The 14,468-nt window shown below is 39.2% G+C and overlaps 1 protein-coding gene across 1 annotated transcript; it reads left to right on the top strand.

Moving 5' to 3' along the window:
- Window positions 1-607: 607 nt before the first annotated feature.
- On the top strand, window positions 608-12,497 carry LOC124264075 (STAM-binding protein-like A). Its single transcript, XM_046698798.1, is given in 11 exon segments — window positions 608-716; window positions 2,914-3,125; window positions 4,038-4,113; window positions 4,599-4,691; window positions 5,129-5,171; window positions 5,174-5,528; window positions 6,623-6,827; window positions 7,080-7,217; window positions 7,611-7,723; window positions 7,931-8,033; window positions 9,381-12,497. Coding segments are annotated over 10 exon segments (1,398 nt in total). The 5' UTR covers window positions 608-716; window positions 2,914-2,919; the 3' UTR covers window positions 9,447-12,497.
- Window positions 12,498-14,468: the final 1,971 nt, after the last annotated feature.

Genomic DNA, 14,468 nt, shown 5'->3' on the forward strand with positions numbered 1-14,468 from the left:
TGTATATTAATAATATTAATAATATACTAGTATATGAAACAAACAGTGAACGACTGATTCATGGTCATTTTGAAGGGACTTAAATTGTTCATGTCTATTGTACAAATAGTAAGATGTAACTCCGTGAAGGTCCGTTAAAACCCCGATGAATTCACTTTTAAGCAAAACCTAGTTGCCAACTGCTAAATGCTTTTATCAACAATTTCAGCTCTACACTTAAGTGAATTTGACGTATTTTTTGATAGCGAAAATATAGAAAAGATTACTGTTTTAATTCTGAATTATATTATAAATTACCAACACGTGAGCTTTCAATAAAATATTCCCTCATTTTTTCTTAAGCTACAGTTTGTCAAACTGGCTTGTGTAACTAAATTTTATAGGCAAGCAAAATATCGGATGAAGAATATTTACGTGAGGTACCGGCTGATATGTTTTTCAACCATTATTCACTGTCATATTCAATTCTTAAAAACAAATTATTACATAAATAATTGAATATATTTGGTTTATTATCAAATCGATATCATGATATGAATTACTAAAGTCTAATTATGAACAAGCCATTTATTAGGACACCACGTTGTCTGTCCGGAAGTATTAAAGTTCAAGATGGCTGCCGTGTTTACATGAACCGAGAAGGCTTATCGAATTTACGCTTTTGAGGTGAAAGAGAACAGACGTGTCACTCAGTGACATCGGTATATAATTTAGAGGTATTTCATATTTAATTTTAGAACCGATTGGTATTTTGGTGATGTCATATTTTCGATGAACACAGCTGGATTTTGTCCGGCAGTCCGCAGCTGTCACTGTCATCCTCATATGATTTCTTTAGAAAATGACTCACGTGAGTAATGTTTTTATGCTTCTGAACAGCTTGCCAGTGTCACACATTACCTGCTTGTTTACCGAGAACCATTTTAATAGGTTTCACAAGTTCACAGAGATTTTAGGGGTAGGATTTATACGTAGTTGACAGAAAACATATTTGACCTGGTGTTGGATGGTGCCGGGGAAATATGTGAACAAATATTTGCATGTGTTCGTTTTTAAATCGGCCTGTTATTTATGTTATTTGGTAAAATATCTTTATTGCACAACGTCTATCAGTATTTCCCTGATGTTGACACATAACCCTACATTTGGCTCATGATGTTGTTAACCCTGCTACTGTTTCCATTGTTAGTTTGTACAATCATCAGAATGGTTACCATCAGTTATGTTTTAGCATGTCTCATTAACTGCTATTTTTTTCAAATATAGTAGATTTGCTGCTTTGTAGTGTTTTCAGTGTCTTTTCAGTGTCTTTGATAAACACTTTCATTGTATGACCTTTTCTTGTACAGTACTGTCAGTAAACAACTGGTATGCATTTTGGGTCATGGACTTATACATTCTCTCTCATTAGTACTAGTTTTATCTATAACAAAACATGATGAAAATGAAACTTGTTGTTCAACTTGTTTAGGCTGTGTTGAGATAAATATTTTGTGTCTAACACTGTCTATTGACATTAACATTGGCATGCTGGTTTCTTTTATGTTATTATGGTGTATAGTGTATGTATGGTAATGGCAGAGATCCCCGTTATAAAGTATGTTGCATTCTTTTCTGTGAATTGTAGTCTTGTAACATACCAACATATTTAATTGTTAACAAATGATTGTAGTGACCCATTGTTTGTTGAAGGCATTGTTAATTTATTTGTCAAAACTTTGACCATATTCCAAATATTTTCAAGTCAATTTTTAAAGTTTATTTTTGCAAAAATAATATTTTCTGTTCAAAAGTTCCAGTGTTTTGCAGATTTCCTGTGATGACAAAATGTATTTAATAATAATATTCACATTACCATCTCATCCAACTGGTTTGCATTTGCTGATGGGCAAAAAGATGAATATTCCAAACATAGTCGAGGTAACTGTGGTAATATTTCAGTTTGGGGCAGGACGTAAATATTTAAAGTTAATGTTGCCAAGTTTTGACTAATTTGTGGCCCATCCATTGTAAGCCAGACCTGATGCCACCACCATGATAAATGTGCTTTTATTTTACATTCAAAGATAATTAACATATTAAAAACAACAGTTTCACTTCAGCTGTTTATACCAAAATATTTACACAGATGCCTGAATAGTGAATATGAGTGGAAAATTTGCATAAACTGTTCCACTACATAAATTGATATACTGTCTGGGGTTGTTTTCCATTATTTGGGAAGAAAAGTACAGGGTTTTATTGTAAATAAATTCTTTATGTTCAAGATTTCAATTTATAAAAGAAATTCTTTCTTTCTTAAACTGAGTGAAACACAGGTATCATCACTGATCCTGTAACCAGTAATATACAAATGACCTCTACTAGGGCTTGGATGGGTAACCTGGATACCTGGGATGGGTGGGTAATCATGGGTAATGCGTTGAACCCGGGTTCCCGTCTCAATACCCGGACCCGTTATGATCATGTGACTAATAAATTAAACAATGTAATATGTTATTCTTTCATTATTAAAAGGTGTATTGTCTTTGAAGATTTAGACATAATTACAGTCACTTATTTTGAATATAATACATGGTTAAAATATTGAAAAACATGAAAGTTTAGCCTCCAAGCTGAAGTTAATATTGCTATTTCTTACAAATTTGATGTCAGGAATTAACATAACAGGTATCCTGGCAGGGTTGGGTAATAGGGGTGGGTACCCAGGTGGAAAATTTGGCCCGTTCCTGCCCTAACATCTACAAACAATAGCATTACACAAATACATGTATGAGGAGTTGGAAATTTCTATTTCTGGTTTTTGAATGGTAACTAACTTTTGTTGCAGACTTGGGGCTGAATATTGGCATCTGAGGTGATCCAGATATGTCCCTTAAGTATTTCCAACATGTATATGTCTGTTTACTACAGGAGCTGATGGCCGTACAGATGTTCACACACATCCACGAACCAGCAGCTCGTGTCCGAGCTCTCTGTGATTATGGCTCCAAGGTCGATGTGGACAAGGCAATATCACCCAAACTCTATCTTCGCTCAGGTCGAGAGATGATCAGAATGGCAAATATATACTTGGATGAGGGGAACCTGGAGAGTGCCTTTATCCTGTACTCCAAGTACATAACGTGAGTGTGACTCATTGTACAGACTCACAGACAGGTGGTTTGTCTCAGCCCTGTGTATACATGATCCTTGAGCAAAGTAAATCATCAAAAAATTCACCATGAATCAGGAATTATCTCAATTCTAATTGGTCTGTAGATACAATTAGAGGTGTCAAACCACAATAACCACCTGTGACTGAAACAGTGGATTTGATGGCTGATCACTGTTGATGCTGTGCAAGGACAGTTGTAGGTAGCATGGTCATAGTGCCACTCACTCAGTCATTTAGTTTACCAGGTCAGATACTGTCCCGGTGTATTTCATGTATAGTTTGTTGACCATTTTGTTATAAAATATTTTCTCTTGAAAAAAAAAAACCCGGTTCCATATGAAAGCATCAATATCACTTTAGTTTCAAATTGGTTGTGTAATCATCAAGTGACATCCTGTGACATCCTGAAGTTGTACCGTCCCAGTCAGTATGCAGGCTACTCTATGTTCTTCTGTATAGTGTACACTTTAATATGATGTGCACCACCCTCCTTGACTACATGTTTTGAGTTCTCAAGTACAACGTTAAACCCAATTTCACCTCACCCTCACATGTTTTGAGAAAAAGATTTATTTTGGTCCCGTAAATTATGCAGTTAAGAAGTGTACAATGTAGCTTTAGCATGTGAATTAACAGGAAAAGAAATTTTACTGATGATTACAATTTCCTTTGTATTTTCTGTGATGCTAAAGATTGTTAAATGTTGGGACAATGATGAAAACTTATTGTCTGCATGTGTTATACACACTGTGTATGCCCTCATCTCAGCCCCTGCATCAGTGAATTGGACAGACTTAGCTCTGATATGTCATTACAAACAATAAATATGTTGTAATCCTTAAAGGTTTACTAATTGATGTATTTACAATGTGCTTTACAGATTATTTATAGAGAAGTTACCTAGACATCCAGATTACAAGTCTGCTCCCCACACAGAACTTGTGGAATTAAAACGGGTAAGGCATAATTCACTTGAAACTAGTCATTTCAAGTCTGCCTGTCATTTATCCACCCATCTGTCCAATCTTGTTGTAATAAAGAGATTATATCCTTATAATTACCTCCCTTGTTCAAGATCATACTTTTACAGTGAAGGATGTTGATCATATCAAACAATGGTTAGTCTGGTTGACTTGGCTTATTTTCATGTGGCTGTGATACAGCTGTCATTTTGCAGACTGAAAATAATCCCCAAATTCACTCCCTATGAGGGACGTTCAAGAAGTATTCAGCCTCACCTAGAAAATGACACAAATGCAGCTGTTTTTATGTTTTGTTTTGCTATATATTATCTGTCAACCTCAAGCAAATTGGTTTTGCTATGTTCCAGCGTCACAATCCCCATTTTGTCATAAAGAGGAAATACAACAAGTCACAGTAAACATTTTGAAGCTGGATCCAGTTCCTGAAATGAACAAATTGTGTTGTCATACTTTTACAGAAACTGAAGCATGTGTTTCCTCTTGCGGAAGAAATCAAGAGTAAATTGAAGACGAGATACACTGCCCAGGAGAGGGAAAGGCAGGCTGCTGAGGTACGTACAGCCGTATACCAATAGTATTGTATGAAGCACACTATGTAGATTTTGTATCTAGAGGATACACATAGAAAGTTTGGTTTAATGTTAGAGTACTTCTTCATGTCTGTTGAGTGAAGGAGGATAGCCACACATAGGTGGTGGACATGAAACATCACCATGTATGGGCAGACAGGAGTACCTTGGGGCCATCTGGCCAAGTTTGGCTTTGATGGGTAGGTTTTGATAAAGAAAAAACAATTGCCCTGGTTTGGTTCCTTATAGATGTTATAAGTAAAAAGTGACTATTACACCAGTGTGAAGTTATCTCCCTTGCGAAAATGACAGGCCTTGGAACACAAACATGTAAATGAATGAACTTAAATAGGAAAGGTGATAAACAGGTGTTATCCATTGTATCCTAAAGTTCGCTAAAACCATGGTCTGTGTTGCAGCGTAAGCGACAGGAAGCGTTGGAACAGGAGGCCCAACTCAGAGAGAGGAGGAGGAACGAGTGCAGCAGGAGCAGGCAGCCATCAAAGCACTCAAGGCCAAGGAAGCTGATGAAAAATGGCGCCGGGAACAGGAGGAACGTTACAGAGAGCTGCAGAGTCGTGCACAGCAGGATCAGGACCGGCAGCAGCCCAGGGTTGCCGTGGCAACAGTACCGGCAATAGTACCGGCAACAGATCCTGGACTGGACAGTCAGTTTGGCTTGAATGACATCAGTAGTCCCGGGGTTGCATCCACCACCCTGCCTTCTGCCCCGCCTTCATACGACCAGATTGTGGGACCTTCGTCAGTACCGGGTATACCCGACAGAGAACTGAAGAAGATGGCAATCAGTGATAATGAGTAAGATGTGTAGATGGTTTGTTTTCAATAAGTGAGATATACTTTCATTCTATCTGTTTCATTCAATACTTTCATTTCGACCATGCAAGAAATCAAAGTCAGTGATTTTAGGGGGCAACGAGAAGAGCATTTAGTTCTACCCCGTTATAGGTCATGATGATGATGTAAGCTTGCAGAAAGAAGTAAAGAAAACGGACATAAAATATCCATAAACCAACTGGCTAACAAGATGCATAGTTGCGAAGTGGCTGTCCAGTATTCATTCACTCAGTCCATGTGGCATACAGGTAATGCCAAGTGTCTTGAGGGACCATCATATAAAGTGTTTTCTCGTCATAGTGTATGAGTGAGTGAGTGAGTGAGTATGGTTTTATGCCGCTTCTTAGCAATATTCCAGCAATATCACGGCGGGGGACACCAGAAATGGGCTTCACACATTGTACCCATGTGGGGAATCGAACCCGGGTCTTCGGCATGATGAGCGAACGCTTTAACCACTAGGCTACCCTACCGCCCTGTCATAGTGTATGAAGCCCATTTCTGGTGTTCCCTGATACTGCATGATTTTGCTGGAATAATGCTAAAAGTGGCGGAAAACTATCCTTAATCACTCAATCACCAGTGATGACAGACCTTAGGTTCAGTTAGTACCCTTCTCTCAACGTTTTTTCATCTCAGCAATTGTAAAAACACATGTAGAAAGATGCATCTATACAGACCAACTGTTGGGGATTCTGGGTAAGAATATAAATCCCTGCATCTTATTCTTGCCCTCTTGGGAGACATGTCCAGTTCAGACCATGTTTGTTGTAACACTGATTTGGTTGATGCCTGAACATGATATCCCAATTGCATTGATTGATGCTTGTGACGTCAATCACTGGATATCTTGCCCAGACTTTTTAAAATGTTTTTTAAATTGCTGTCATATAGTTGGAAGATTGAGTGAGGTATTAACAACAACAACAACAACAACAACAACAGCAACAACACCACCAACAGCAGATCTGCGAAGTTAGCACAAGTCCCAGATGCAGGTTCTGTACAGAATGTCTCTAATGTGCCTCCTCTACTGAATGCGAACCCTGTTTCAGGTCAAGTAATCCCCCTTCAGTCGATAGAAGCACCAAGCCCTCTGTCATGACCTTTGACCACTTCACCAGTATTGGAGGTGGGGGTGGGGCAGGAGGTCTGAGGGAGATCACAGTACCCACAGACCTCATGAGGAAGTTCATTGAGATGGCTCAAAGCAACACTGACAAGAAGACCGAAACATTAGGCATACTGTTTGGGACTCTGGTAAGGAACTTCAGATTGAATTAATGAGTGAGTGAGCTGGATTTAATACTGCCTTGAATATCAATATTGGCCTGTATGTCAGTGACATCCTGCCAGTCAGACACAAGTGGCCAATTAAGTCCAAGTTAATGCTAGTCAAAGATGTTTATGTGAAGGATCAAAATCGACTCCTAGGTTTTGTTTGAAAAAGTAAGCCGTGGCAGATATAAATTGGGGAGGGCCGATATAATATTAGATGTTGTTTGACTCCAGGCCCAGAACCAGTTCCATGTGACCCACCTGTTCATCCCCCAGCAGCACGGCACGCCAGACAGCTGCGACATGGAGAATGAGATCGACCTCATTGACTACCAAGACAAATACAACCTCATCAACCTCGGCTGGATACATGTAGGTAGTCTGCGGTGGCAGAAACAGAGATACAGACCTGTTGGTCAGACAAGCAAATACATCATTTAAGTAACACTATATGATAGGTCAATAACAAATAAGGTACAAATTTGTGGTAATAAGGTAAATGCATAAGGTAAATATTTGTGGTAGATATTATAAGAAATTTCCACAAATGTGCAATTAGTATTTAGTATATACTTCTTAAAAGAAGTTTAAAACCTTAGATTTGTTCAAGTTACTATAGTTAACTTCAAATTCTGAATGGTATGCTCTAAGCAAGAGGACCTCCTTGACATCTATGGATTCAGTTCAGGTGTCCTCTCCTGTGATATTGTTGGAATGTTACTGAAAGCTCTGTACAAACATTCATTGAATCTTCCTAATTTACAGACCCATCCAACACAAACAGCTTTCCTGTCCAGTGTTGATCTACACAGTCACTACCCATACCAGATCATGCTGCCTGAGGCCATCGCCATTGTGTGCTCCCCAAAATATAATGAGTAAGTGGGGTGGCCTGATGGTTTAAGCGTCCGCTCGTCACACTGAGGATCCTGGTTCGATTCCCCACATGGGTACAATATGTGAAGCTCATTTCAGGTGTTCTCTGCTAGGATATTGCTGGAATTTTGCTAATACGGTGTAAAACCATAAACACTCACTTTGTTTGTATTTTTGTGGTTGAACCTAGTTTATCGTTGTGGTTACAGGACAGGTATATTTCGGCTGACAAATGACCGTGGCATCGCAGAAATAGGGAGCTGCAGTCAACCAGGCTTCCACTATCACACCAAAGAGCCTCCACTGTTTGAAGTAAGTTGGTAGGAGCTATGTCTTGTCATGTAGTGTTTGAATATGAAGTCTCCCTGCTCCACTTGATGCCATGATCTTAGTCTCCATTACCCAGATGAACTTGATATAGTGAGTGAGTGAGTGAGTGAGCTTAGTTTTATGCCGCACTCCGCAATATTCCATCTACATGGCGGCGGTCTGTAAATAGTCGAGTCTGGACCAGACAATCTAGTGATCAATTGCATGAGCATCGATCTATGCTTAGATATGATGACATGTGTCAACCAAATCAGTGAGCCTGACCATTCGATCCAGTTAGATGCCTCTTACAACAAGCATGGGTTACTGAAGATCAATTCTAACCTGGATCTTCACGGGATTCAAGATATATGCTCGTTCAGATCCTATTATTGTGGTCAGATTGAATGTGTGAAGTCTGACCAGCCCTGACAGAATTGTTATTGGCACTGTAGTTTAATGGTGTTATTCCTCCAAGTCTTACCTTACCTTATGTTACGTTACACAGTGCTTTACCTGCCCTGCCTTAACCTGACAGACAGTTCCAATCATATGTTGTATACTGTCAAGTCGAACATCTGTGGAGGAACTACTTTAGAACAGCCGTTTTATGACCTGTATCTATACGTAGAGGCTTCACCATAAGGTTGGGAAGCTTACATCAGCACACAAGTGACGTCAGGACCATGGTCCGAATTTGAGGAATATGAGGTTGCACAGCCAAGGTAGATAACTCTGGGGTAGTACGACATAGATATCAGTCTGTTTTCTACTGTCTGTCTATTAAAGTGATGTCTGTTAGGTTAAGGTAGTGAAGCTTGAGCACTGTGTAACATCAGGTAAGTATAAAACATTGCATTTATCCAGAAATGCTCGGTTTTTATCTTTTATAAAAGTTTTAACTACATATCTACTTCAGGGGTATATTTTTAGACAAGTAAATAGTAACAATAAGTTCATTGAAGACAATGATATCAATTATTTTCATGCATGCAGTTGCTTTTTTTTAGGGTGGAGAGTACCCTTTATGTTCAGACATATAATTTCAGCTTATTTAGTTTAATACTTAAATTAATGACTTAGCTGATAGTTACATGCTGAGCAGTTTTCTGCTGTAATTACCCTGTAGGAGTGCCAGATACCATCGATTGTGGGTTTGAATCCCAGATTTGCATCGATTGTTTTTAGATTTGTCAGCTCCGTACTCTAGCTCGAGTGTCGAATGTCATTAAACGTCAAAGAACTACATTGTTCCAGGCTTTCAGTACCCTCTAATCTGGCATACAGTGACATATTAAATACTTAAGAAGTGGATTTAAACCCAACTCACTCACTGTTTCGTGTTTTCAGTCCAGTCCCCATGTGAAGATCTTGGAGAACAAGGAAGTCGTTGTCGCTGATATGAGGAAGAAATAGACGCTGTCAGTCAACTGTCAGACATGTGATCACAGCCCATGGGTCTGGGGAAATTGTAAAGGATAATTCATTCCGCCTGTAAATGTTTCTGGGTTGGAAAAATATATACTAAGTGTACGATTCTCTTGCCTAGGCATGGAATAGATAATTCAGATGACGTTTTCGAATGGAAACAATAACCGAAGGGCATTATTCTAACGGATGAATTACCAGAGGGAATGAATTCTCTGTTACAAAATGGCTAGTGGACTTTGTCATGAATTCCATCATTTCATATTCTACATGTATGCTGTGCAATGATGCAATTGTCTAAACTCCCATAACACCCACGATAGCTTAATGATACCGACCAATAACCCACCACACATGACCGTGTGTCAGCAGGGACCAGTAGATGATGTTATTTGACATATACACAGGTTTTGAACAATTTGGATTGACATAAACAAATGCAAGCATTTCAATATCTCATTTTGTCAGTGAATGAGCCTGGTCTAATTTTTGGAAAATGTAACCCCTTAAACGATGTGGGTTAATATTAAGCATGCCAGCATCAAACTAGTCTGTATGGAGGGTGGATGGACTCACATGCAGCTGATACTTTGAAGAGTTATGCCCCTTGTTCACCAGGAACTGCTGGTTTTTGGTTTTCAACCTGGTAATGATCCTTGGTCTGCCCTCTTCATACCTGGTGAGGGTTCATTACAGTGGTGAATGCCAGCTCTCTCTTACTTCTGTGTGTTATGAATACTACTGAAACTGTCTTGTAGATCGTCAGCAGTGTAGTTAAATCAAATGCAGATTGCTTTTACAAAACAAATCAAAATAATCTTATTTAGATGATGCATGCTATCTCCTCATGTTGTTAAGTTAAGACTTAATTTAGATTCTGTGCAAGCTAGTCTCCTTTCTCTCTGCATTCCGGTGGTTTAGAAGTCAATAAGAAAGAACAAGGTTTCTCTGAATTTACTTCAAAATCAGACATGAAAATGTGATGTCCATGTTTCATGCAAACCATTGAAATCTGAACTGGGACTGGGTTAACAGTTCAGTTGGATCAGCTCTCATGGATCTGTTGTAAACAGCTCTCATGGGTCTGTTGTAAACTGCTCTCATGGGTCTGTTGTAAACAGCTCTCATGGATCTGTTGTAAACAGCTCTCATGGATCTGTTGTAAACAGCTCTCATGGGTCTGTTATAAACAGCTCTCATGGATCTGTTGTAAACAGCTCTCATGGGTCTGTTATAAACAGCTCTCATGGATCTGTTGTAAACAGCTCTCCAGGGTTTGGTAAACAACCAAATCAGGGTTTGCAGTAAACTGCCCACAGTAATCAGAGTGTTTCTTCCACACAGAATGGCAGGAATCACATGTCTGACTTATATTATGGTGCTTTATGATATTGTGTAACTATATTGAGTGAAATCTTGTACATTTGTACCAAGCTGTTGCAGGTGTAAACATTGTTTCTGATAGTGCTTGACGTGCTCGTGTTTGTCAGTGTAAAAATGTTACCGCAGTGCCATATTACCATGCACCACTGTTAGGGCTTTGTTCTTGTTTCATCATGATAACTAGACAATTGTCACAGTAAGTGAACTTCTGTTGGAAAAATAGTCATGCTGCATAAGTGTGTTGTATGAATTGCATCATTTTTGAAGTCATCGTCGTTTATAGAAGTGGAGGCACGGACAGATGCATCTTTCAGTGAATAGGAACTGTATGGATTGATGTGTCATAATTTATGAAAACTATGTAAACCAACAATGTTTAAGAATATTCATTTTTTGTGGCTTTATGTGGGTATGAATCTTCATAGTGGGAGGGCCAAACTGTGTAAACGTCAGAGTTTGCAATGTCAGTTTTGTGTTGTGTAATTGGCCCCTTACCCAATTTAAAAGGTCTGTATCATGTAAACCTCACATCAAAATGATAAACGTCTCCCTTTCCAGATGCTTTGAAAATGTAGCATTCCCCCACTCTTGGGTTGAATGTTCATCTGGGGACCAGATTAACCTGTGTTGAAGCATCTGGGGACCAGATTAACCTGTGTTGAAGCATCTTCCTGTTGACTATGATGTAATATACATTTATATTGCTTTTTATTCACCATTATTTCACTCCAAATGACAATCAAGCAGAGAAGAGTGTGTCATCACCTCTTGACTATCCTTCATGGTTGTCCATGGGCAGTGGGATGTTAAAGTTTCATCCTGAATGTAATTTGATATTAAACCATCCTAATATATCAGAGCATCATCACCTTCAGTGAACGTATTGTGTACTTAATAACAATATAAAACCACAGTTGTTACAACTTTCTTTACATGGCTCCATAGATAAGGCTACTTAAAACTAGTTAATGTAAAAACAATAATTGGAAGTCTGTATGTTATGGCAATATCAATCTGCCATGACAGATCAACTAGCTTCACATCTCGTTATTTTTTATTAGGCTTATAAAGAAAGCTTTCATAGGTGTCATATAAACTATCTTTGAACTGAGTCATAAAACTCAACAATGTATGCAGCAAAGAACCCTATCTGATTTCTCTGACATGAGAAAACTTTGATTTTTCTCCACATTTTGTTTTCAGTCAGTTAAATCTGTTGGTGGTCTAATTCTGACAGATCAGCTTTTGTTTTATAATGCTTGATGTTCACTTTGCAATATATCTTCACAATATATGATCAATATGCTATACCGCTTTAACATAAAAGATGTCTGTAGTTTTTATTTCATTTCCTTCACACAAATCTTATTATTTCTGTTTGAAAGTGTAGATGTTGATGCCTTTGAGTCATTGTTTGCCATACCTCTGGAGCGTCAGTGTTTTATAGTCGTTGCTGAATAGCTGTATATAATGTTAATTTATTGTGAATATTTGTATTTTGTACAGCTATGTATATATGTAATTTGCTGAGAATTTGTATAAATGTGCATACATTCTGATCTGTTTGGTAAACTGTTTACGTTTGATACCCGTTGGATTGATATTCTGACACGTTTGTATAACAAGATCCTGGACAATAAAACTCTTTGTTGTCAACACCTTGTTTAACAGTCCTTAATAAGTCCTTGTGTTATCTTCTTAATGCCAAATGTCAGGGTAACATCAAGAGCAACTTTTAGCAACATTTGTGTGACACAGCCATGGATCAATCCAGCATCCTTCCACTCTTCAGGCAGACACTCAGGGAAGGTCTTCTTTGGAAGGGAAAACTGGAAACTCTAAGTGGTTTCCATGCCAGAATCGGTTGCCAGTATGTCATGGTTGTCGCTGGTGGTGGGGTAGCCTAGTAGATAAAGTGTTCATTTGTCATGCCGAAGACCCAGGTTCGTTTCCAAACTTGGGTATTATGTGTGAAGCCCATTTCTGTGACACTGCTGGAATATTGCTACTCACTCACTCAGTCAGTCACTCATTTTCTCTCGCACTCTTACTCTTTCACTCACTCACACTCACTCACTCACTCACACACTCAGACACTCACTCACTCATGGTTGTCAAGAGCTGACAAAACTGGTACCTGTAGGTCTGAATGTTGGACGTGGCTGATTTCTGTCTCCCTATAGGGACACACACACACACACACACACACACATACATACATACATACATACAAATACATGTACTTGTATAGCGCCAATATCCGTAAACCGCTCAAAGGCGCTTTGGCTCTAAGATGGTCTAGATATCACATAGAGTTCAAGTGCTTCAGCAAAGAGACACGTCTTTAGATTTGATTTAAAAACAGCTAAATCTGGTTGTGTTCTGAGGTGAGATGGAAGATTGTTCCAGAGATGAGGGCCAGTCGTCTCGAGTGACCTGTCACCATATGTTTTTGTCCTAGTCACAGGAATTGTCAAAAGACACTGGTCATTTGATCGGAGGGAACGTACAGGAGTATAACAGTGGAACAGATCACAGAGGTACTGAGGAGCTAGACCATGTATCCTTTTGAAAACAAGGAGTAGAGTTTTATATTTTATGCGGTAGTGGACGGGAAGCCAATGAAGTGAGTGAAGAACGGGAGTAATGTGGTCTGATTTCTTTGACTGAGAGACCACAGTATTCTGCACCTTCTGAAGCTTGTGTATAAGATAATTTGGGAGACACACAAGAAGCGCATTACAGTAGTCAAGACGAGATGTTACATATGCCTGAATAAGAGATGCTGTAGTCTTGACGTCCAGGTATCGTCGAATCATGCCGATGTTGCGAATGTGGTAGTACGCCCTTCTTCAGATGTTTTTAATTTGTGGCTCCATCGACAGTGAGGAATCAAAATAACTCCCAAGTTTCGCACCTCTTGGTTTGGCTGAATCTCACACTGACCGATGCTGAAGTTAGGAAGAGAGATACTGGGTTGGAGACGCTTAGGGTGGAAAACTAAGACATGAGGCCACACATTTGGCTGGTCCACATTTCATAATATACAGGTTGCCGTATCACTGTGATTCCAAGTAGGTATAGGCCCACAGCATTCTGAATGCAACTGAATGAATAATCAGGTTGATCCAGACTAGACTGTTTATACCCTGCCATCATGTAGCTGGAATAGTGTGCAGAGGTAAGCAAGAAACAAACATGGCCATGTGAGATAGCTGTGATTTTCTCATTTTCTAATGGTGTTGAGCAAACAAGTGAAACCCGTCTTAGCCATCTTTCAGTTGATGAAGAGGCAAGGAAGTCCTGTCGTCTAAGGGGACGCAACTCATGCAGAGTTGTGTCCCTTGGGCCCCCAGAAATCTGTAATTGTGGGCTTGAATCCAGGGTCCCCTTAGTTTGTTTCTGGGTTTGTCAGATCCATACCTGTGTTTCACCAGTGGTAAACGAGACATGCACCACTTCGGGCTTTCCTCTCACATCAAGCTGACACGCCATGGTATATAACTGGAACACTGCTCAAAGTGAGGTTAAACCTAACTAACTGACTCATACCGTAAGTCCCCAACGTCCCCTAGTGTGGTAGCCTAACTTGGACTTCTGGTGATCTTAACCCCTTTCTATATTGTA

This window comes from Haliotis rubra, unplaced genomic scaffold (genome assembly GCF_003918875.1).
Source record: "Haliotis rubra isolate DU_JTF1 unplaced genomic scaffold, ASM391887v1 Scf907, whole genome shotgun sequence".
Taxonomy (NCBI): domain Eukaryota; kingdom Metazoa; phylum Mollusca; class Gastropoda; order Lepetellida; family Haliotidae; genus Haliotis; species Haliotis rubra.